General features: G+C 49.8%; 1 protein-coding gene across 1 annotated transcript in view; it reads left to right on the top strand.

Annotated features, from left to right (window-relative positions):
- The window catches only part of LOC140407631 (uncharacterized), a 133,858-nt gene that overhangs the window by 71,165 nt on the left and 36,558 nt on the right, over positions 1 to 26,135 (top strand). The window contains exons 8-9 of the mRNA XM_072494973.1: positions 1,466 to 1,607; positions 15,498 to 15,664. Of these exons, the coding sequence (XP_072351074.1) occupies positions 1,466 to 1,607; positions 15,498 to 15,664 (309 nt within the window). The remainder of the gene's footprint in view (positions 1 to 1,465; positions 1,608 to 15,497; positions 15,665 to 26,135) is intronic.

Raw genomic sequence — 26,135 nt, 5'->3', positions numbered from 1 at the left:
CGCAGCTTAGTGAGTACATATCTTCATGATGTAGTGAGCCACACGGACAAGGACATCGAGAGTTGGTTCTGTTATCTGACCGAAATCGGTTGATCACCAGCTCTGTTAGGAGTCATGGAAGACTTCGGAGTTGCTGAGTTAGGAAACGGAAATGTCCTAAATGTTATTCAGTGACACCAGCAAGAAAGCTTTCATGTTCGGTCAGAGGGTGAGGAGAGGATTAAGTTCAGCAGTGGTTATCACCAACTCCCCACTCCCACCCCTTATCAATCAAGATTAATTAATCGTCTATGCTCAAACGTGAATTGGGTGAGGTAACGGAGGGTGATTGGAACCTGGAGAACTGTACCCCAATATGACTCAGTGCCTTTCGGGGGAGGGAAAATATGAGAACGTAGGGGAGGGGGGAAAATGGTTGCAGCTTGAGGAAATGGGCTGAAACGCTTATTTTAAATGGGCCAATTCCTCCGCTAAAATGGTAAGAGAGTATTCCAGATGAACACATCTTGTGCTCACACCTTTTTCAATTTGCAAAGTAATTTAAAGGCTTGGTTTCAAACTGAATCTTTCAAGTGGTACTTGGGTATTTTTGTCGAAACAGTCCTGGTGACAGAAGAAAGATGACTGGGTGGAGTTGACTGGCCTGACATTACGAGGGGCGAACTGGCAACAACAGAGCTGCCGTGTACTCAGGGGGTGGCTTGATTTTGTTATTTGGTGCATGCTGTAAGCAGGGTTGTTTTCTTAGTGTTGAGACAATAATAACTGAAGCGTTGTCTCCTGTAGTGTACTCTTTTACCTGATGTTACATGTTTCATAAGCTTGTTTGTGCAGCAGCGGTTCCCAGCCTGAGGCACTGGATAAATCTTTTTTTTTCTATTCTGTAGCCTGCCAAACGGACTTGAAACAAAGCTTGCACACTCCCCGACAATTCCGCACAGCTTTTCTGGACTTCAATGTTTCGGCTGACTGTTTCTTCCCTTCCCTGTTATCCCGGCAGGCGTTGGAGATATCCCTCCCAGGTTGAAAGATGACTGTTTTGAAATCTTTGCTTTCCTGGTCTGCTCAGAAATGAACAGGTGCAGTACCCGCTCTCCACCATTAAGTGCTGCTAGTGAGCTACATAAATGATTGGGCAGCTTCTAATGGCAGAAAGTGCCAGAGCACTCTGCACGAGTTACAGTGTGAAACCTCTTTTTCACTGCTATGGTGTGCAGCCCAAAGAAACAGATAACGTAGCTGACCTGAAACAGTCATGCTTTTCAATCCTACCTGACCTGCTGAGTACTTCCAGCGTTTTATGATTGTATTTCAGACTTCTAGCATCTGCAGTATTTTGCCCTTTGCCGCTACTTTTTCTGGATTTTTTGCGCTGGTGAAGTTCAAGTATCTGACTTTACGAGAAGCATTTGCCTGACTGAAGGTATAGCACAGTTTTAACACGATTGTATTGTTTCCCTTTTAGCCTAGTTTAACGTGTCTGGAAACGCTGAATCTAGGGCGTAACCCACTCAGCAATGAAGGAATCCATAGACTTAAAGAAGCATTGATAGCTAATCGATCAGTCATACGTCTAGGACTGGCATCGACAGCAATAACTTGTGAAGGTAATGTGTAGAAATGCTGTATGAAATTTGCAGGGTGGTGTGTCTGTGTGTGTAGGGGTGGGGGTGGGGGTGGGTGTTGTGGGAGGTGTTTAATGGTGATCTGTCAATGTTCGCCGTCATTATCCCTTTCAATCTGACCTGAGCATCAAGATGTAGCGCAAACTGAGATTGACACAGGAATCCTAAAGTTACGATCTGTCACTCACTACTTGTAATGTGGAATCCCCAGAGCCGGCCATCAATGGCATGAATTAGCGTGGCACCGCTGTTCAAAGCCCCATAAAAATGTTTGTTCAGCAAGGTGTAACAGAGATTTTAACACCGATCTGAGCAATAATTACTGCTGAACAACAGACATGGGCGGCACGGCGGCAGAGTGGTTAGCATTGTTGCTTCACAGCTCCAGGGTCCCGGGTTCGATTCCCCGCTGGGTCACTGTCTGTGCGGAGTCTGCACGTTCTCCCTGTATCTGCGTGGGTTTCCTCCGGGTGCTCCAATTTCCTCCCACTGGTTTAGCCCACACTTCGGGTGCGATTCTCCGGCCTCGTTACGCTCTTGCTCGAGTGAGACGAGGCTGGTGAATAGCGGGAGAGGCGAAAAGCGAGAACGATGCCGGGCGCCAAACAGTTTGCGGGCAACCGGACCGCTTCCCTAGGCAAAATCGGATCTCGCCGCAACATGGCGAGAAACTAATTATCACCACTTAAACCCTATTTCCATATAATTAATGGGAGCCATCCCATATTCAATGGCCTCCCGTGATTCAGCGGCCTCCCCAGCAAGTGCTCACGCTGGCACCGCTTAGTACTCGTTCTGAAAAATGTGAACCTGGCAGATTGGTTGCTGCGGGGAGCCAAGGAGGTCAGCAGCCACCTTCGCTCACAGGCAATGAGCCCGGGAGCACTGGACATACGATCCCTGTGCTCAGGGGGTGCAAACGGGGGGGGGTGTAGCTCCAATTGAGGGGTGGACTGCCATGGGGGGCTGGGGGTATCAGGGCAGTGGGTGTGGCATGCGCAGGCCCGCTATGCCAACCCCTGTACCATGTGTTCCAGTACCGGGGGAAACCTTGCCTGTCTGCTCCACCGGCCATCCTCAACTCCCACTGAGCGCAGAGGCCACTTGCTGTGCTACTGAAGGCTATTGCGAAGAGGAAATTGGCAATCCTGGTTAAGTAAGCACCTCACACATCCCAAGTGGATCTCCATGGGTGGATGGGCCATGTAGCATGTGCGGCTCATTGTCTAGCATCTCAATCATACCTTGAAGCATGGGCGCTGTGGTGGTATGTATTAGGGGTAATACGGTACACTACGTGTCGACAGGCTATTGGTGGAGGGATGCCAGGTCCTGATAGGATCTGCCACCTACTGGACTCCACCCAGAAATGCCGGTATAAGAACCCAGTTTTCCCTCCATTTCCCTCAGCAGCTGCATTCTGTAACCACGCTGCTGGGGATAAAGTTCTGCTTAATAAAGCCTTCAATTGACATTACCTCAACCTGCCTCGCGTCATATTGACGGTGCTACAATTTATTAAGCAGAATTTAAATTGAAGAAAACGACGTGGGAACATGGAGCTCCGAATCACCCGGAGTGCCTGCGCATCGCACCCCAAGCAGCTAACTCGGTCTCTATCTTCAAGCACTGGATGGCTTGCTTTGAGGGCTACCTCCGAACGGCCCCTGGCACACCGACAGACGAACAAAAGATGCAGGTCCTCTATTCCAGGGTGAGCCCTGACGTCTACTCCCTTATCGAGGACAAGGACGGTTTCACCGGTGCCATCGCCGCGCTGAAGGATATCTACATCCGGCCCGCCAACCAGCTTTTTGCTCGCTACCAGCTCGCCACACGACGGCAATTTCCGGGGGAATCGCTGGACGTGTTTTATAACGCCCTGCAGATCCTGGGTTGAAACTGCAACTGCCCGGCGGTAACAGCGAGTGAACACACAGAGCTCCTGGTCCGCGATGCGTTTGGCCTCTTCCCAGATCCGCCAGAGGCTTCTGGAGAAAGAATCTCTGGGACTTACAGAAGCTCGGGCCCTGGCGGCAACCCTCGATGTGGCCTTGCGTAACGCCCGCGCCTACGCCCCCGACTGCACTACAGCCCCTTGGGCTCCGTGGACCCCCGCTGCAGTCGACTCTCCGACACCCCCCCCACCCCCGCAAACCTGCGCGGCCAAAACACCAGACCAACCGGGGGGGCCGCGCTGCTATTTTTGCGGCCATCCGAAACACCCTCGGCAGCGCTGCCCGGCCTGCGCAGCTACCTGCAAAAGCTGCGGGAAGAAGGGCCACTACGCGACGGTGTGCAAGTCCCGCGGGGTCGCCACTATCTCCGGGGAAGAAACGGGACCACAGACCCAGCCCCCAGCGATCCACGTGTGACCAACGGACACCGCCATTTTGGACCCAGGACGCCATAAGGGAGAGATGGGCGCCACCATTTTGTCCACCCCCGACCGCGCTCGATCCGTAGACGCCGCCATCTTGGCTGAAGGACCCCGACACAGACGTCCACATACTGCCTGATTACGATGCTCAACTTCAACAACCACGTCTGGCTTCAACGACCCTCGACCAGTCGCGACCCCGGACGCTCCAGACTGCGACCACTACAGTCCTAGTGAGTGGCTACGAGACGCCGTGTCTTCCGACTCTGGGTACACGGAGAGCTTCGTTCCTCCGGACACGGTAAGGCGCTGTTCCCTCGTAATTCGGCCAAGCACCCAGAAAATTTTCCTGGCGGCGGGATCCCACTCCGTTCAGATCACGGGGTTCTGCATCGCTAACCTAACGGTGCAGGGGAGGGAGTTCCGAAATTACCGGTTGTATGTCCTCCCCCATCTCTGTGCGCCCACACTCCTAGGGTTGGACTTTCAATGCAACCTCCAGAGTTTAACATTTAAATTTGGCGGCCATATACCCCCACTGACTGTCTGCGGCCTCGCGACCCTTAAGGTTGAACGGCCTTCCTTGTTTGCGAACCTCACCCCGGATTGCAAACCCGTCGCCACAAGGAGCAGACGGTACAGCGCCCAGGACCGAGCATTTATCCGGTCCGAAGTCCAGAGGCTGCTGAAGGAAGGCATCATCCAGGCTAGCAACAGTCCCTGGAGAGCCCAGGTGGTAGTCATTAAGACCGGGGAGAAACAGAGGGTGGTTATCGACTATAGTCAGACCATCAACAGGTACACTCAGCTAGATGCGTACCCTCTCCCCCGCATATCCGACATGGTCAATCGGATTGCACAGTACAAGGTCTTTTCCACCATGGACCTCAAGTCCGCCTAACACCAGCTCCCCATCCATCCCGGTGACCGCAACTATACTGCCTTCGAAGCAGACGGGCGGTTATACCACTTTTTAAGGGTTCCATTCGGCGTCACGAATGGAGTCTCGGTCTTCCAACGAGAGATGGAACGAATGGTTAACTAGCACGGTTTACGGGCCACGTTCCCGTATCTCGACAACATCACCATCTGTGGCCACGACCAGCAGGTCCACGACGCCAATCTCCAAAAATTCCTCCAGACCGCTCACGCCCTGAACCTCACTTACAACAAAGAAAAATGCGTGTTCCGCACCGATCGTCTAGTCATCCTGGGCTACGTAGTGCGTAATGGAGTGATAGGCCCTGACCCTGAACGCATGCGCCCCCTCATGGAGTTCCCTCTCCCCCACTGTGCCAAAGCCCTGAAACGTTGCCTTGGCTTCTTTTCTTATTACGCCCAGTGGGTCCCCCAGTACGCAGACAAGGCCCGTGCACTAATCCAGTCCACTACTTTTCCCCCGACGACAGAGGCATGCCAGGCCTTTAGCCGCATTAAAACGGATATCGCAAAGGCCACGATGCGCGCCATCGACGAGTCCCTCCCCTTCCAGGTCGAGAGCGGTGCATCGGATGTAGCTCTGGTGGCCACCCTCAACCAAGCAGGCAGACCCGTGGCCTTCTTCTCCCGAACCCTCCACACTTCAGAAATCCGCCACTCCTCAGTGGAAAAGGAGGCACAAGCAATAGTGGAAGCTGTGCGACACTGGAGGCATTACCTGGCCGGTAGGAGATTCACTCTCCTCACTGACCAACGGTCGGTTGCCTTCATGTTCGATAATGCACAGCGGGGCAAGATCAAGAACGACAAGATCTTGTGGTGGAGGATCGAATTCTCCACCTTCAATTATGAGATCTTGTATCGTCCCGGAAAGCTGAACGAGCCATCCGATGCCCTATCTCGCGGCACATGTGCCAATGTACAAGTGGACCGTCTACAAGCCCTCCACGAGGACCTCTGCCACCCGGGGGGGTCACTCGTTTCTACCACTTCCTTAAGACCCGCAACCTCCTTTACTCCGGCGAGGACGTCCGAACAGTCACCAGAAACTGCCAGATCTGCGCTGAGTGCAAACCGCACTTTTTCAGGCCAGATAGAGCGCACCTGGTTAAGGCCTCTCGACCCTTTGAACGCCTCAGTTTGGATTTCAAAGGCCCCCTCCCCTCCACCGATCGCAACGCGTACTTCCTGAACATCGTTGACGAATACTCCCGTTGCCCTTTCGCCATCCCCTGCCCCGACATGACAGCGTCCACGGTCATTAAAGCCCTCGGTACCATTTTTACACTGTTCGGTTTCCCCGACTATATCCATAGCGACAGGGGGTCCTCCTTTATGAGTGACAAACTGCATCAATTCCAGTTCAGCAGGGGCATAGCCTCGAGCAGGACGACCAGTTACAACCCCCAGGGGAACGGGCAGGTAGAAAGGGAGAATGGAACGGTCTGGAAGGCCGTTCTGCTGGCCCTCCGGTCTAGGAGCCTCCCAATTTCCCGCCGGCAGGAAGCCCTCCCGGATGCCCTTCACTCTATCCGGTCCCTGCTGTGCACCACCATGAATCAAACGCCTCCTCCTCTTTCCTAGGAAGTCCTCCTCTGGAACGTCACTTCCGACCTGGCTAGCAGCTCCGGGACCCATTCTGCTCCGGAAACATTTGCGGGCGCACAAGTCAGATCCGTTGGTGGAACGGGTGCATCTCCTTCACGCCAACCCGCAATACGCCTATGTGGTGTACCCCGATGGCCGACAGGACACGGTCTCCCTGCGAGATCTGGCGCCCGCCGGAGCTACCCACATGCCCCCAACGCCAATCACCACCTCCTCACTCCCGCCGGTTCATCCCGCAGCCATCCCCTTCCCGGGGGGTTCGGTTCTCCTCCCAGACCCGCCCAGGAGTAAGGACACAGGGGACAGCGCTACGCTCCCAGAGTCGACGGGACTCGAGCCAGCGCCATCACCACCACGCCCGAGACGATCGGAAAGGACGACCAGGGCACCCATCCGGCTCATCGAATCACTTTAACTCTCATCGTTTTCAGTTATTGTGTCTTGTTATAGTTATGGCATCATGCCGACCCTGTTTGGCCCGTTGGCCCAGTTTTCAGTTATTGTGTCTTGTTATAATTATGGCATCATGCCGACCCTGTTTGGCCCGTTGGCCGAGTTTTCAGTTATTGTGTCTTGTTATAGTTATGGCATCATGCCGACCCTGTTTGGCCCGTTGGCCCAGTTGAAGCGATAATTTTGTGTTTTGTTCAAAGTTCCGGCACAGTACCGACTCTGTAAACCCCTGCCACCATGCGAACCACCATCCCGCTGGGGTTTTTTTTTCAACAAGGGGTGAATGTGGTGGTATGTATTAGGGATAATACGGTACACCACGTGTCGACAGGCTATTGGTGGAGGGATGCCAGGTCCTGCTAGGATCTGCCACCTACTTGCCTCCACCCAGAAATGCCGGTATAAGAACCCAGTTTTCCCTCCATTTCCCTCAGCAGCTGCATTCTGTAACCACGCTGCTGGGGATAAAGTTCTGCTTAATAAAGCCTTCAATTGACATTACCTCAACCTGCCTCACGTCATATTGATGGTGCTACAGACGCTTGCTTGAACACTGTGGGAGGCAGCATCCGAACACCCAGAGAATGGGCCTCAGCCCCGACACATCTCTGCAGCCAGGTATATGTGCTGTATGGGGGGCAGTAGAGGAAGGGGGGGAGGAGGGGTTTGTCTGGGGGATGGGGCATGGGATTGGTGGATGGCCCGCATCATGGAACAAAGAGCCAGAGTCAGTATTCACAAGCTATCGAAAAGACAGAGAGGTGGGCAGAGGGGGCGGGGTTGCCTTGTTAATTAGGAATGAAATTAAATCAATAGCACTCAACGACATAGGGTCAGATGATGTGGAGTCTGTGTGGGTAGAGTTGAGGAACCACAAAGGCAAAAAGAACATAATGGGAGTTATGGACAGGCCTCCTAACAGTGGTCAGGACCAGGGGCACAAAATGCACCACAAAATAGAAAGTGCATGTCAGAAAGGCAAGGTCACAGTGATCATGGGGGACTTTAAAATGCAGGTGGACTGGGTAAATAATGCTGCCAGTGGACCCAAGGAAAGGGAATTCATTGAATGTTTACAAGATGGCTTTTTGGAACAGCTTGTGATGGAGCCCACGAGGGAACAGGCCATTCTGGACTTAGTGTTATGTAATGAACCAGACTTGATTAAAGATCTTAAAGTAAGGGAACACTTAGGAGGCAGTGATCATAATATGGTCGAATTCAATCTCCAATTTGAAAGAAAGAAGGTAGAATCAGATGTAAAGGTGTTACAGTTAAATAAAGGTAACTACAGGGGCATGAGGGAGGAACTGACGAAAATCGACTGGGAGCAGAGCCTAGTGGGAAAGACAGTAGAACAGCAATGGCAGGAGTTTCTGGGAGTAATTGAGGACACAGTACAGAGGTTCATCCCAAAGAAAAGAAAGGTTATCAGAGGGGGGATTAGGCAGCCATGGCTGACAAAGGAAGTTAGGGAATGCATCAAAGCAAAAGAGAAAGCCTATAATGTGGCAAAGAGTAGTGGGAAGTCAGAAGATTGGGAAGGCTACAAAAACAAACAGAGGATAACAAAGAGAGAAATAAGGAAAATGAGGATCAATTATGAAGGTAGGCTAGCCAGTAACATTAGGAATGATAGTAAAAGTTTCTTTAAATACATTAAAAACAAACGGGAGGCAAAAGTTGACATTGGGCCGCTCCAAAATGATGCTGGTAATCTAGTGATGGGAGACAAGGAAATAGCTGAGGAACTAAATAAGTACTTTGCGTCAGTCTTCACAGTAGAAGACATGAGTAATATCCCAACAATTCCGGAGAGTCAGGGGGCAGAGTTGAATATGGTAGCCATCACAAAGGAGAAAGTGCTAGAGAAACTAAGAGGTCTAAAAATTGATAAATCTCCGGGCCCAGATGGGCTACATCCTCTAAAGGAGCTAGCTGAAGAATTAGTTATGATCTTTCAAAAGTCACTGGAGTCAGGGAAAGTCCCAGAGGATTGGAAAATCGCTGTTGTAACCCCCCTGTTCAAGAAGGGAACAACGAAAAAGATGGAAAATTATAGGCCAATTAGCCTAACCTCGGTTGTTGGCAAGATTCTAGAATCCATTGTTAAGGATGAGATTTCTAAATTCTTGGAAGTGCAGGGTCGGATTAGGACAAGTAAGCATGGATTTAGTAAGGGGAGGTCGTGCCTGACAAACCTGTTAGAGTTCTTTGAAGAGATAACAAATAGGTTAGACCAAGGAGAGCCAATGGATGTTATCTATCTTGACTTCCAAAAGGCCTTTGATAAGGTGCCTCACGGGAGACTGCTGAGTAAAATAAGGGCCCATGTTATTCGAGGCAAGGTACTAACATGGATTGATGATTGGCTGTCAGGCAGAAGGCAGAGAGTTGGGATAAAAGGTTCTTTTTCGGAATGGCAACCGGTGACGAGTGGTGTCCTGCAGGGTTCAGTGTTGGGGCCACAGCTGTTCTCTTTATATATTAACGATCTAGATGACGGGACTGGGGGCATTCTAGTTAAGTTTGCCGATGATACAAAGATAGGTGGAGGGGCAGGTAGTATGGAGGAGGTGGGGAGGCTGCAGAAAGATTTAGACAGTTTAGGAGAGTGGTCCAAGAAATGGCTGATGAAATTCAACGTGGGCAAGTGCGAGGTCTTGCACTTTGGAAAAAAGAATAGAGGCATGGACTATTTTCTAAATGGTGACAAAATTCATAATGCTGAAGTGCAAAGGGACTTGGGAGTCCTAGTCCAGGATTCTCTAAAGGTAAACTTGCAGGTTGAGTCTGTAATTAAGAAAGCAAATGCAATGTTGTCATTTATCACAAGAGGCTTGGAATATAAAAGCAGGGATGTACTTCTGAAGCTTTATAAAGCATTAGTTAGGCCCCATTTAGAATACTGTGAGCAATTTTGGGCCCCACACCTCAGGAAGGACATACTGGCACTGGAGCGGGTCCAGCGGAGATTCACACGGATGATCCCAGGAATGGTAGGCCTAACATACGATGAACGTCTGAGGATCCTGGGATTATATGCATTGGAGTTTAGGAGGTTGAGGGGAAATCTAATAGAAACTTACAAGATAATGAATGGCTTATATAGGGTGGACGTAGGGAGGTTGTTTCCATTAGCAGGGGAGACTAGGACCCGGGGGCACAGCCTTAGAATAAAAGGGAGTCACTTTAGAACAGAGATGAGGAGAAATTTCTTCAGCCAGAGACTGGTGGGTCTGTGGAGTTCATTGCCACAGGGGGCGGTGGAGGCCGGGACGTGGAGTGTCTTTAAGACAGAAGTTGATAAATTCTTGATTTCTCGAGGAATTAAGGGCTATAGAGAGAGAGCGGGTAAATGGAGTTGAAATCAGCCATGATTGAATGGTGGAGTGGACTCGATGGGCCGAATGGCCTTACTTCCGCTCCTATGTCTTATGGTCTTATGGAGTCATCTTATGGGATTCTCCGCCGGCGTGATTCTCCGTTTTGCAGGCGCCCGGGGGTTTCCCGATGGCGTGGGGCTGCCCCACAATGGGAAACCTCATTGCCGGAGTAATGGAGAATTCCGCTGGCGGGTCGAGGCTGAAAAGTGGCGTGGTGGGGCAGGGAATCCAGCCTATCATACTGGTTGTGTTGAGGATATTTTGGTTTTCCTCGTACAAGTGTACACCAGTGCATTGCAATCCCAATGGTGTTGCTCCACTATCTCCACCCTCCCTCCCGAACACCCCACAAAGCCCCCTCCTCCCCAATGCACACTCCACTCCTCATCACCCCCGTGCCCTCAGTGGTCTTCGATGTGCTTGGTCTTCCTTGCTCTACCGTTACGTCTTGGTGTATCCCCAGGATGCACATCAGAAGTGGAGGCAGCCAGCTGCCTACCTTGTCCCATGGCCTTTGCTGGCCCTGCCGGGTGTCCTCATGGGGCTCAGGGTCCAGAAGAGCCTGGCACACTTGTCAGCAGCATATGCAGAGCCGTGCCCTGTTGCGAGTTGTGGCCTCATCAGAGGGGTAAAGGTCGGGGAGCCACCATCACCAGTCCATAGGATGGGTCTGGGTTGCCATCCAGTGCCAACCCCTCCCGGTCGGTGCCCATAGGGCCTTGGGGTTCAACTCGGGAAAGAGGGCCAGCTGGTTCGAGCCCCGGCCCTGCATCATCTGGCTCTGCGAGTCCTGGCGGCTCTCCATTGTCTGCACCATGGTGTTGATGCCCTTGGCGATGCTCCTGTGATTGGGCCATGCTCTGCAGTGCCTCGGCAATTGCCCCCTGCATGTGGGACAAGTTCTGCAGTGCCTTGATCATTCCCATCTGCGAGTGGGATATATCCCGCAGCACCTCATCAAGTTCAGCCTGAGGTGGACAATCTGCCGAGGCCGTCAGCCATGGCCATCACTGACTACACCGTGCCTTGGACGCCTTCACCGATGCACCATGCTCTCCACTACAGTAGCCAACCTAGCAGTGTTGGCCTCAGTACATGCGTTGCTGGCTACATTTCCTGCACCCGCAGCCTCTGGGACTCCTCCAATCGGCTATGGACCTGCTGGAGTGCCGCTGACATCTCCCTCTGAATGTCCCGGCTGCCTCTTAACATCTCCATAAACTCCGGGTAAACCTGTTCCAGAGGCTCAGCATCTGACTGGGGCCCAGCTGGGTCCTGAGATCCAGAAGCTCTCCGACTGCTCTCTTGCCTGGAGGTTACTGCCTCCATCTGTTGGTGCTCACCAGATTGTGCCCCAGAACATTGTGACCATTAACATTACCCATCAAGGTGCGTGTATCTGCGCTGGTGGAGGGTGGGAATGACAGCTTGACGCATCTGCTGTGGCATCCTCAGAACTCTCCTCCGAGGTGGTGTCATGGGAGGCGGGTGATGGGCCGGCGCCGTCGGCTGGAGGACTAGCGAGAGAATGAACATGTCGTCAGTGGGAGGGATGGATCAGTCTGTATGGCAATAAAAACTCACATGTTACATGTCCTCCGGGTGGGGCCCGGTGGATCCTCACCTCTGCGGTGTGCGCTGACCTCTACATTGGTGACTGCTCTGTCCTCGGCCACCCCTGTCACCTCCAGGGCCCATTCTTCGAATGCTGTGAAGATTCTAATGTCTGGCACCCCTCCGCCAGTCTAGGCCCTCGCCCAGCAATTATGGGAGAGCGTGTCCTGCGGAGACACAGAGAGGGCATCATTAGCCACATGTATGGGTCACAGGGCTGGCGGTGGGGATGTGATGGGAGGGTTTGTGTGATGCGAGGATTGCGGTGAAGGGAGAGGTCTGCGAAGGGAGGATTGGGGGCAGATGGAGGGTTGGAGTGCTGGGGGGGGAGGGGGAGGGGGAGCTGGTCATGTTGGGGGGTGCAAAGGGTCCGAGGGCAGGGGGGAGGGGGGTGGGGGGGTTGGTTAGTGTCAACCCATTCGTGCTGCCCACTGTAGATCGTTAACCTTCTTGCGGCACTGAAGGCAAGACCTCCTGGTCATTCTGCCTGAGCTGACAGCTGCTGACACTTCATCCCAGGTGACACTGGCTGCCCTGTGGCTCACCCTCCAGAACCCTCTGGGGGACAGGACATCCCACCTGGCCTCAACCACGTTGAGGAGCCTCCCCCGGTCTGCATCCCCGAATTGTGGGGACAGTTGTCTTGGCACCATGGCTGCGAGCTGAGTGGAGTAAGTGCTGCTCAACCTTGTTGGCGGGGCGTGCTGGCGAACGCGGTCCCAGCGAATCGGCTGTCGAACCTTCATTTGCGGCGTGAAGTCCTTGGGGCTTCATTAAGTGGACCAATTAATGTTGAATAGCATTACTGGCCTCGCCAGGCCGAGTACCAGGAAGCTCCCAGCAGTTCCCACTCGCTTCCACACTTAGAACCCTTACAATTTGTTTTTAGCAGTGGGGACCTGAACTCGGAGATTGGGCCGCCATTTTGAAAGGGTGCCCCGATGCCTAAGTGAGATTGTGGGTCCCCCACACTGCCCACTGCCATGGGCAATGTAACCCCCACACACATGGGCACAACCCCACACCCCCCAAGTGAGGACATCCCGCGATGGGGTCCTAGGGCCCTCCCCTCTTCAGGCTCCTGCCAAACCTCCTTACAGCACCCCCTCCAGTTCAGGACCACCACCCATCACCCACCCAACTTCCTGGAGGCCCCTACTTACCTGCTCTACACACCCCCACCTTCAAACCCCCTCTCCACATTCCTTTCATGGGCATGGCTCCCCTAGGCCCCTGACCCTTGGCAGTGCCCCCCTGGCACTCAGGCACCTTTGCACTGGCACCCTGGCACCCAGGCAGTGCTCCTGCCATCTTGGTAGTGCCATCTGGGCACACTAGTAGTGCCAGGGCGGCAGTGTCAAGGTGCCAGCTGGCAGTGCCAAGGTGCCCTCATTCCAGGGGGAGGGCCAGGGGGCCACTCTGCACTATCCCTCACCACCCAGGGGACTCCGATGGCCCGGGAGACCCCCTGGGTGTCGTTCCGCCTGGTCCATGTTTGTGTGGACCAGTGCTGAACGGGGCCTGGTTGCGGCCTCGCTGGGAGACCGGTCGATCTCGCGAGGCAGGTGGATCCCGGGTAAGATCGCCAAAGCCGATTTAAAACCGGCTTCGGTGTGTGCCATTTGGTCCCGTCCCTTGTGGGTGGGATTCTGCCACCAACGCTTCGCAGGACTGGGTGGATCCCACGAGCCATGAAAACTTCCGGGAAGTCCGCAAGAGGGCTCTCCTGGCATTCACCGGCCGCACTGCGCTCAATCGGGAGCGTAACCCGGCCAGTGGATGGCACCCATAAAGTTTTCACCATAGAGATCAATGGCGTGTGTGCTTGCTTTGCTGCCCTGCAAAATCAGGGCCCCGTTGTTCCTATTGATTATTAAACTAAGCCACACATAGAGTTCGAAAAATCTAGCAGCCACAACTACATCTCCATATATGAAGAACTCTCTAGTTGGAAGCTCTACTTTCTCAGCTTCTATGATACATTGTCCAGATTATAAGTTACACTTGACTCTGGCCAAAACCTATTAAGAAAGAAACACTCATGTTTACAAATGCTGAATATACATCATTATATTTGTTCAAACGATTTAGATATTTTTCACTTTTAAAAATAACAAAACTTGGATTCAGGAATTTTGGGTGCGAAAAATGTTGACAACTCATGATTAAGGAATGCAGTGAACAAACTGCATTCGGACCAATGTACCCACTAAGTTAGGTTTTTGTTGTATATGACTGGTTCATTTAAATGGGTGGATCCTTTAAATTTTTTTTTGCATGGCCCCACATGCATAGTAACCTAAAGGGCAGCGTGGTGGCACAGTGGTTAGCACTGCTGCCTCACAGCACCAGGGACCTGGGCCAATTCTGGCATTGGGTCACTGTATGGAATTTGCACTTTCCCCCAGTATCTGTGTGGGTTTCCTCTGGGTGCTCCGGTTTCTTCCCACAGTCCAACGATGTGCAGGTTAAGTGGATCGGTCATGCCAGAAATTGCCCCTCAGTGTCCAAAAATGTGCAGGTTAGGCGGGGTTACCGGGATTGGGCAGGGGAGGGGGCCTTGGTCAGGTGTTCTTTCAGAGGGTTGGCTCAGACTTGATGCGTTGAATGGCCTCCTTCTGCACTGTAGAGATTCTGTGGTTGTACATGGCCTGCAAGGGAATGCTTGGTTTGCTGTATGGACAAGTGGTCATGCAACTTAAAGAGGGGTTGCCTTCTGACCAATAGAAGGAGGAATTGGATCCTAGTGCTACCTGTGAGTTGAAGCTTTTTCTTTGACCTTTATCTGTGCACAGATGGTGCAATGGGTGAGGTGCTGCTCGAGTTTCCTCCCCTCGGATTATTGCTGAAAACTGTAATTGCCCAGTCCAGTCAGTTTGAATCTTACCTTCTGGCTAGAACCAAGTATTTGTAACCTATTATCAGTCTATACCCTACTTTTAACTTTTTAAATGGGGAACGTGCAGCATTTTAAAGATATTAAGAGGTTAAAATTCTGCTATTTACCTTTGGTGACACATTCATTTGAAATTGCTCTATCCTTTGTTGTGACTCTAACACTACCTTGTTTAAAATGAAAGGGTTAAGTGCTTTATTAAACGAAAGGACAGAGGCATGTCATGCCAGCATGGTTGAGTCATTTGCTATGAACTTTTCAGAGTGTGACTTTTAAGGAGTAACAAAAATAGAAAGCACTGGAGATACTCAGCAAAATCAGGTCCATGCGATGAAAAAAACACAAAATTGTTGATATTTCCAGTGTTAAAATCTTACTGCAGAATAAAAGGTTTTATACCTGTAATGCCCAATCTCTTATTTTCTCAACAAAAGCTGTTTGGCTTGTTGAGCAATTCCAGCCTCTTCTAACTTTCAGATTCCCGGCATCTTGTATTTTGCCTTTTGCTCGTTCTATTAATAGACTCTTAAATTTCTGAATATGTCCTTGGTGCCGACACATCAACTCCATTAATTTGTCTTTGTATTAATCTTTAGGTGCCATTGCTGTGGCCGAGTTTATAGTAGAGAGTGCTGGGATCATAAGGCTGGATCTGCGAAGGAACAGAATTAGAACTGGAGGCCTGATGGCCCTGTCTCTCGCACTGAGACTAAACCACTCACTGGCCAGACTGGACTTGGACAAGGAACCATTGGGTGAGACAGTAAGTAGGCAAGGGTTGGTCAGCAAGTGACTATTTGGTGCGAGGTACTGTCCTTTCAAATTCGCTTGGTGCACCTGTAATCACGGTGGCAAGAACAACAGATTCTTCTTTATCGTTATTGTCACAAGTGGGCTTACAATAACATTGCAATGAAGTTACTGTGAAAAGCCCCTAGTTGCCACATCCCGGCGCCGGTTCGGGTACACGGAGGGAGAATTCAGAATGTCCAAATTCCCTAACAGCACGTCTTTCGGGACTAGTGGGAGGAAACCGGAGCACCCGGAGTAAACCCACGCAGGCACAGGGAGAACGTGCAGACTCCACACAGTCAGTGACCCAAGCCGGGAATTGAACCTGGGACCCTGGAGCTGTGAAGCAACAGTGCTAACCACTGTGCTACCTTGCCACCCATGTTTGTGTCAGCCCAGGCTCAAGTAGGAACAATACCAATTTTGATGAAAGTTGAAATAGCTCAAGATGCATTGATGATATTCCGAGTGTGCTGAAAAGATAAATGCACATATGAAATATGACATGATCGTTGAAGCGGTTTCTGTTTTTTTAAATCTCCTTTTTCTGCCATTTCTAACCCATCTCCTCACAACATTGGCACTGGGCTAGGCACAGTTCAATGGGTGTCAATTACAGTGGGGCACCTTGTCCGAAGCGTTTTTCATCATAACTTGAAAGAAGTGAACATAAGCGCTGAGAGTCAGTCCATTCATTTCCCCGCCTAAATTTCATGCGTTCTATCTGGGGGCCATCAGTTGGGTTATCCCATTCTAGTAAGGGCATACATTCAGCAGGATTGCATGATACCATGGAACAGAGATGGCTAAAGGAAGACTTTTGAAAAAAACATTATTAAAGGGTTCTGTTTGGGTTAATAGGGAAAACATTTATTCTTTATTAACCTTGGGAAGCCAATGACCAAAGGTCATCAATTAGAACCTGTTATTAAGAGAATGGGGTAGAGCTTAGAAGAAAAATCCTTTACTCGGAGTTGACGAAACATGGAAAGATTTGTCACAGCTTGTAGTTGGGGTGCAGACCATTTAATATTTTAAGAGGAAAGTTCATGAATATTTGATGAAGATTTAGATGCAGGACTGCGGTGAGAGAGCAGGTTGATAGGATTAGTTCAAGGCTACCCGAGCAATGAAGACGCACAGACAAAATGGGCTCAATGACTACTTCGAATCATAGAATAGAACCATAGAAATTCCTGCAGTGCAGGCGGCACTGCATCTGCACTGTCTCTCCGAAGGTGCACCCTACCTAGGCCCACTCAGTCCTGCCCCCATAACCCCATCTTTTGGATATTAAGGGGCAATTTAGAATAGCCAAGCCACCTAACCTGCACACCTTTGGACTGTGGGAGGAAACCGGAACACCCGGAGGAAACCCACGCAGACACGGGGAGAACGTGCAAACGCCACACAGACAGGCAACCAAGGTCGGAATTGAATTTGGGTCCCTGGTGCTGTGAGGCAGCAGTGCTAACCACTTTGCCACTGTGCCGCCCCTTCTAAACTGTCAACTTATGATTGTTCACCTATTCAATTAAAAATGCATCTCCATTAAATAATAATATCATGGTTTAAGCTGAGGCTTATGATATAAGCTATATGTGTTTTATTTAATTTATACATGAATATGTAATCTATGGTTAGTTCTTATAGCGCCCACCAGTCTATTTACCTAGAGTAACAGGTACTGTATTAGCTTGTAGATGGGAAAATGATGGGCGGGATTCTCCATTTCAGAAACTAAGGGCACGATTCTCCAGCCTTGCTATGCTCTTGCTCTAGCGAAACGAGGCCGGTGAATAGCGGGAGAGGCCAAGAACGAGACCCACATCAGGTGCCAAACATTTTACGATGCAACCGGCCCGCTCCCGTAGGCGAAATCGGGATCTTGCCGTAGCGTGGTGAGGAACCAATTATTAGCACTTGAGACCCATTTCCATACAATTAATGAGAGCGACCCCATATCCAACGGCCTCCTGTCATTCAGCTGCCTCCCCGGCAAGGGCTCATACCGCCGCCGATTAATACTCCTTTTGAAAAACGTGAACCTGGTGGAAGAGTTTCTGTGGGGATCGAGGTGAGTAGCCATCTTTGCTCACAGGCAAAGAGCCTGGGAGTGTTGGGCTAGCCACCCCAGTGCTCGGTGGGGAGTGGGGAACCCTCAGCTTGGGCTGGGGGACCTTGGCTGGGGATGGGGGACCCTTAGGGATGGGTCGCCACAGGAGGGTGAGGGGGAAGAGATGTTGGGGGGCATCATAATGGTTATAAAAATATGGGATGGGTCCACGTTGGCACTCGCACCCCTTCCTCCTGGTCGGTGCCCATTGGGCCCTCGGGTTCACCTTGCGACTGAGGGACAGCTGGCTCGAGCCCGGCTGCCCCTGCATCATCTGGCTCTGCCAGTCCTGGCGGCTCCCCATGATACGCACCATTATGTCGATGACTTCAACGATGCTCCTCAGCACCTCGGATATGTCCTGCAGAACCTCATCAATGTCAACCTGGTACTAGGTCACATCCACCACTGAGTCGAACATTCTGCCGAGACCTGCGCGATGCCTTGGACACCTTGGTGTCATGGTGCCAATGCCATGCACCAGGCTCTCCACTGCGGTCGCCAACCTAGCCATGTTGGCCTCAGTGCCACTCATTGCCAGCGCCCTTAGCCTCTGGGACTCCTCCAATTGGCTATGGATCTGCTAGAGTGACACTGACATCTCCCTCTGAATGTCTCAGGCACTCCCTATCATGTCCATGAGCGGAGGTACTACTGTACCACAAGCTTAGCATCAGGCTGGGACCCAGCTGTGTCCTGGGATCCTGCAGCCCCTGACTGCTGTCTCGTCTGGGGCTCCTGCCTCCACCTGATGTGCATCATTAGCGTTGTTCGTTGTTAAATAAACAAATGTTCCAACCTGCCTCTGTGCTCTTTCAGACGGGTGCGAGGGATGGGCTGAGCTGGGCTGGGCTGGCTTCAGAGGGGGTGCTGGGGGGGGGAGGAAGGTGGAGGGAGATGGGCCTATGGTGGAGGTGGTCGCGAGCCGGGACCCCCAGGTTGGACACCGCACATCGCCTCGGTACCCGGCCCCTTCCTCCTCCTCTCTCTCGCCCAATCACCCCCCACCCCTCCCACCCCACACCTGGTCCCCACCTCTGCCACCCCAAGGTTTTGGTGGTACAGTGTGATGGATTGGCCAGCTCATATGCAGGGAACACCCAGTTGGATGGCTGTCAGTAATACCTCTTGGCTGAGTGTGGTAAACCACGTTATTGTGTTCATTGTATTATATTCACTGTGCTGTGTTGCACATGCCTGGGCTTGTCCAGGCTGGCTCCACCTGTGGCTCCTCCCCTCGGGGCTTCTGTATAAAAGTGGCAAGTCTCCGCCTCCGGATCCAGTTCAGGTCCAGAGGCAAGAGGCTTGCTGTTTAGTGTATTAAAGCCTCAGTTACGTTTATCACTCGTCGTCTATTATTGATGGTGTATCACTGAGGCGGAGAATCACCGAGGCCCCGGAGAATACTCGGGTGGCATGGTAGCACAATGGTTAGCACTGTTGCTTCACAGCGCCAGGGACCCAGGTTCGATTCCCAGCTTGGGTTACTGTCTGTGCGGAGTCTGCATGTTCTCCCCATGTCTGCGTGGGTTTCCTCCGGGTGCTCCATTTTTTCCCACAAGTCCAGAAAGACGTACTGTTAGGTGAATTGGTCATTCTGAATTCTATCTCTGCGTATCCGAACAGGCGGCGGAATGTGGCGACTAGGGGATTGTCCGCTTACCCGGAGATCAGAGGCTGAATGCCCTTGATTGCTGAAGTGTTCCCCGACTGGAAGGGCATTCAGCCTCTGATCTCCGGGTAAGCGTTCTCCAAGGCGGCCTTCAGGACACGTGACAACGCAGAATCGCCGAGCAGAAACTTATAGCCAAGTTCCGCACACATGAGTGTGGCCTCAACAGGGACCTGGGATTCATGTTGCATTACATTCATCCCCCACCATCTGGCCTGCGAAATCCTACCAACTGTCCTGGCTTGACACAATTCACACCTCTTTAACCTGAGGTTACCCCATCTCTGGATCTGTAAAGATTTAATCACCTGCTAATGCTCACATTCCAAGCATTGTCAGGCAGCTTTGAATTTGTCTATATATTTGTTTCTGGAACATACCTCTTCATTCACCTGAGGAAGGAGCTGCGCTCCGAAAGCTAGTGACATCGAAACAAACCTGTTGGACTTTAACCTGGTGTTGTAAGACTTCGTACTGTGCTCACCCCAGTCCAACGACGGCATCTCCACATCAGATATTTCAGCCAGCAATCTGCTGACTTCCACGTTAACTGCGCATAGGTGGTCGCTGCAAATTGATATCTGATTTTACATAAAGCTCCAGCCTGTTAGCCTCATTGTTACTTTTATAGCAAGATCCAGCCCAATTGCTGTTCATTAATTTTATTATAGGACCTTGCTATTTGCTGACTTGGGGATGCATACTAACAGTATTTTCTGTGTTGAGAACTGCTTCTTAGTGATGTGGTACAATACTATATAAATGCAACTGAGTGTAGAAGAAGATATATATTTTGGTAAGCTGGAAAAAATAATGTGATGACACTTCAGTATGCCTGTTGTGCCACTTTAAAGTTAGATATTGAATTTATAATACATATTTCTGAATCAATTTCTTTTTAATGGACTAGTCAAGTGACTAGAGTTTCTGTATCTTCGAGTGTAAATTAAAAAAGCTGCTGTGTTTTTGATTCAAAATCTTATTTCCTGCTTCCTGTGGAGTAATTCAAGAGCTTTTTTCCATATGCAAGGAGCACTGTAGAAATGTAGATCATATTTTTAACTAAAAAATAGCTTATTACCCAATAGCAGGTTCGTAATGCATTTGACATGTTATTATGTGTCTACTCTTGGAACCTAAAATGATATTCCACCGACACCCCTTCACTGATGCACCAAAATGAATAGGTAGAGTGGAATGTGTGAAGGTCGACGTGTTGTAGCATTTCAGCAAAGATCTTTACCTGTAATATTTATTTAAAATATCGCAATACACTAAATTATGTCAGTGTAGCAGGCAAGCAGCAGGCAAGTAGATTTAATTTAAGGATTGAAATGACTGGTAGCGCAGAATACAGTTTGATGCAAAGGTGTGCTTACTTTGAATCAATTATAAACATCTGTAGCAATATTAAATGTGATTCAAATGAATTTCCATGCCTTGGGGTCTCAATGGTATGCATGGCAAATTGATACACAAAACTGTGTAATTGCTGACATTTTCCCAACTAGACAGCCATCCTGGATAATCACGTTTCTGGGGTGATTCCTGGCCCTGATTTTGGATCGCTGGTTTGTTTTCGTTATTCCATATTCCTTCCAAGGAGCTGAAACCTTTTTGCTACATTTTATTTAAGGAGCTTTGTTCCTTTGCTCAGTTGCTTTATGAACCCGAGCTTCATGTTAACAGCCTTTTGATTTTAATATGGAGCAGGACCAATCTTTAAAAGCAAAGTTTCAAAAGTACGCTCAATCATCCAGAAATACCTTGAAGTTCTCCGGAACATCCATTTTAAATCACAGAGATTTCAGTCTGAGTGTATATTCCACACATTAGGCTGGATCATATACCGATGGCTGGATCCCCATTCCTCAACTTAAATGTCAAGGGTGAGTCTGCCTCTGCTTGTGTGTGTGTGTGTGTGGGGGGGGGGGGGGGTAACCTGCATTAATTTTTCAACCGGTGGCTCTTCAACTATTAAGGCAGGCGAGGATTCCACCCCTCTTTGGGAGGAAGTGTCGTCTCCGGGAGCTGCTGATCTGTGACAGTCCGCAGCACCAACGGCGCCACTGGGAGAAGTGCCCACTGCCAGTACTGCAGGATACCCAGAAGGAAGGGCAAACATGGGTGCCCCCAAATTTAAGTAAACCCAGGATCTCGCAGGGCCAGGCTGGCAGAGCCCGGTGAAGTGGTGGGTGAGGGTATTTTGGACAGTGTGTTGTTGGTGCAGTGGGAGGGGCGGCGGTGGGGGGAAGGGGGGGGGGGCGAAGGGGGGAAGGTGGGGAGGGGAGGAAAGAGAGAGGGGGCCTCAAAATAGCATCCAGAACCTGTAAAGTTGGCAAGCCCTGTTCACCGGCTAGCCCTCAGGGACAATGTTGTGGTGCTCCACATTGAGTCCAGGCCTCTCCCATCACCTGTTAATTCTAGTGGTAATGGTATGAGACCCTTAAGTGAACATTAATTTGCACATTTGAGGACCTCAATTGTTTCTTAGGCAGGTAGCTGGCCTGATGCCTCCCCATTCGCTTATAATATTGCGATGGGAGCAGGCAGTGACTGGTGACACAGTGTCCTTAAAGGCCCACACACCTGCTGTCCCGCCTACCCCTGACCTATATAATCTGGCCCATTAGCCCTTTTTTGTGGCGAATGGCCTAAGATTAGTCTAATTTTTACATTTTGCTGTAATGAACCTGTCATTTTCAATTGTCACATTGTCATACTAAACAATTTTATTTCATGTAACATTCCGGATCAACCCTGTCCATTCTTTTGTCTGTCTTTACTTCTTTGTCATCCAATAGTTTTCTTCACTAAAAAGCCCAGGTTTCTCCAACTTTTTCTTATACTTATACCTTTGATATCAGGCCTCTGGCTTGTGGCTCTAATCTGCATTGACTCCAGCCTTTGAATACCTCCTTTGTTCTCTGCCATCAGAAACAATTAGTGTAATCTAACCAAAAATGTTTGGTCACAACCTCCTCTAACAACCCCCTCTAATAGCTTGGGCTATTTGGTTCAATATTCTATTGGCTTTATTTGTTCCCGCTGCGTATTGTTTGGACACGGTATTCATTGCATCCAATAAGGCTCTTTTGGCTTCTCCTTTGGTTATTTCAACTCCACTTATTGAGTACCTGTAACACTTATTTTCCTTATGTGGAATACTTCAGTTGGCCCTTAATGAGGACATGTTTTAGTCAGTAACCCCTGTGGTAGGCTACATTAGGGGTATTGCGGTACCTAGGTGGGATGTACCTTATACTGTAGTATGAGTGGTAGAACCTACCTGCTGGTTCCTCCCAGCAGGCGGAGCATAAGAGTCTGTGTTCCACCCACAGCAGTCATTCTGTACCGGAGCTGCTGGGGTAACTACTTGTTCATTAAAGCCTTCAATTGGACTACAATCTCGCTTCAGTAGTGATTGATCGTGCATCAACCCCTTCTCCCTGTAACAAAGATAGCCCAAATTATTTGTAACCGATTAGCATTGTAAAGGCCTCCTGGTGGCTCTTTAGATATGATGGAGTTGGCTACAATTTTGAATTCTCGATCCCCGGGGCAAGGTACAGAGTGCAAGAGGGGAATTAATCACCCCACCCTCCCCTTCCATAACTTTCTGTGACTCCTGCAATCAGAAAAAGATTGGGTGCAGGTTGCTCGCTCACTCCATCCAGTCTTGAAATTGGTGGGCGTGTTTGCAGAAAAGAAAGGAAAGATAAATTTGGAAGAAAATAAATTGTTTTGGTGTTTGGCAGAAAATAAATATTGATTCCGGAAATACGTCCCATGCTTGCAGCAATTTCCATATTTTTTGTGAAAAAATATTGCATTATCCTTTATTGTGTTATCACAAGCACATTTGCACACCTCAGTGTGTCAACTGAGTTGGCTAAGTATTTGTCTGCAAAATATGGCTTCTACTATGTTTTCTTCTTCTTCTTCAGACTTGTACAGCTGTTTGCAGTACCCATGAGAGGCCATGTCCCACAGCTATCATTACACATGTTTTCATTTATGGTGGTTTCCTCACAGCTGTACCCTATGTCTTAATGAACACACCAGTCGACCACCACTGTCCTTTCTGTTACACACAAAAAAAGGACTTATTGAATTTAAGTAATTACAGTTCTCCACTTGCAGTTGCCAAGCAACCTAAACTCTGAACAATTAGATTTGTGGCCCTCCCCAAAGACTGCTGGGATATTACCAGCAGTTAAGCATCAAGCTGACCCAATAAAGGAACCCCCAGGTGAATTTGCGAGATCAAAAAAAAACGAAAAGCCAGCTTTGCTTCGCTATAATTATACAATGGTTTAATTAGTCAGACACTGAATTCTTCCTTTACAGATTAAAAGGAGACTGTTAACCAGTGTTCAACTGGTAGTGCTTGATCAGTTGAGTACACCTTTTGCTATTTCTGCAGCAGTCCAACATTGTGAAGGGCCACAGGCCAGGTCAGCAAATGCCTTCTCCCTTCATTCAGACCTACATGTGCGCCAATTTCAAACCGTGTCGTGACTTAATCTGAGCACTGTCTCTTCGTCTCGGTGACAACTGAGGCTTCAGGGGCTGAATGTGCGCTTGGCAGTGGGAGGAGGGGTTGGGAATTATAGGTTTTCCAAAGGTACTGTAGTGTTTCAAATGTTCTTCTGTAGGTTCTCCATTGACAGTCAGCCTGATGGGCAGGTTGGCTGCTTGTCGGGTGGGAAAACCTGCAACACAAGTCAGCAACCAAGGTGGCGGAAAACAGTTAGGTCTTCTCCAGAGGGGGAGGTGGTGGAAGAGACTGTGTGTGGGGTGGCATAGGGCAGTAGTTGGAGGGGCGCTGCAGGGGTGAAGGGGTGGCTGGGGAGGGTGTGTGTGGGTGAGCGGGGTGCCTGATCATGGCAAATTGCAGAGCAGGATGCTACGTCCGGAACAAACATTCCTGACCCTCCTGGCTCAGAAATGGTATTGTAAAAGCACTTGCACAATGGGACCCCACCCTTCTCACCTCCTTTTACCTGCCGACTTTCCCAGGGCCAGAAAAATTGTTAATTATAGCATTCTGCCTCATTAAAATATTTGAATAACCAATCTACATGCATGTCTTCTGATTCTCAGGTCTAAAATAGGCACACTTTTTTTTACACAGACACTGGAGTTTACATCGAGTTCATTTTTCACATCTATGAACGTGAATGACAGAATTATGCAATCTGGGTTCAGTCCATAGATTGTAATGCAGTAGTGAGTGACATGGCCCCCTGGATACACATGTATATGTGCATATGAACAATACAGTTCCTAAATCATTTTAAAACACTATAACAATATAGCACTGCCTCCTGCAAGCTGATTGGTTAACCGCCCCTCATCCTGCCTCCAATAAATCCAGAGGTGGATGAGGTTGAAATGGGTTAAGTAACTTTGAGAATTTTAGCTTTTTAACCTCCTACCCAAAACAAACCCACACATTTTTGGGGTCAAAATTACCTCCCTAAGATTTCCATCTTATTTTGTTTCAAAAAGAGCAATGCATATTGGCTTGGAATTCCAGGCATGTTTTGTGCCCATTGCTCTTTTTGCTTTCAATTCTCGGGCCCCTTAACTAGTTAGAGTGAGGGCTTCCACGTGATGCCCTGTGTTCCATAATGTACAGGAGGGGTATGATGATGCAAGTCTGCAGCAGTCATTTTACTGCTTTAAACTTTGATGGTCTGATGTGACTTAGTGACTTGAACATTGTACAATAAAGATAAAATATCAGCTGCATTTTAGTGGGACAGGACCTGGTTTTGGCGATAAAAGGGACTCAGGGAGGCATCTATGGCCACCAGAGATGCTGTGCTATTAAGGATGGTTCCTCCCCCAAGAGCTCTTATCCCAATCAGAAGGCTTGCAGCTCAGCAGCTTCAACACTGCCACAGCCAGCAGTGGTCGTGTCTGGGGCGGCACCTATAGGATAAAGGGACATCAATGCTCTGGCGTCGGGCTGTCTACCTGTACCATGGGATAACTGTGGGCCTCTCTGTCCATTGGAGGCAATCTTCCAATCTTACTTCCACCCACCCCAAATATTTCCCTTCCTTCCTGGTCTGTCCACCCTAGCTCCTAATTTCCCTCATCCCCTCACCAGGGCCTGCCAGCCTAACAAAACCATCCCGACTGAACCTTATGTCTGGCTCCAGTGACGATTGTCAATGGGGCTGGAAGGCTCAGCTCAAGGTCATTAATGGCCCACTGGTTCTTAAAAGGCTGCAGGGCAAGTGAGCAGAGTGGGAATGAGATCACCCCAGACATTTATGCTGGGAGATACAGGAACCCCAGTCAAACATAAAATCCCGACCTATTATGTTAAACATTAGGGAACGAAAAAAAATCTGAATAGCCAAGTATTTCTTATATGAAGTTATTCATCCTTTCAGAACTTTTAAAGAGAAATGGTCGGTATTTTATTTTTCAATACTGATATACCATCAATTCACAGCGAGACCATATGAACAAGAAAACGAAGGCTTTATTACACAAAGAACGAGCCTGCCAGTGACTTCTGTACAAATGAGCGCCACCCACTGGGCGCAGGACTATATACTGTCCGGGGGGGGGGGGGGGGGGGGGGGGGGGCGGGCGGAGCCCACCGGGGTTCCAGCTCAATCCTTAAAGGTTAAA

Source organism: Scyliorhinus torazame, chromosome 2 (assembly GCF_047496885.1).
Source record: "Scyliorhinus torazame isolate Kashiwa2021f chromosome 2, sScyTor2.1, whole genome shotgun sequence".
NCBI lineage: Eukaryota > Metazoa > Chordata > Chondrichthyes > Carcharhiniformes > Scyliorhinidae > Scyliorhinus > Scyliorhinus torazame.
The sequence above is the reverse complement of the archived record's forward strand: the minus strand, read 5'-3'. Positions and strand labels throughout refer to the sequence as shown.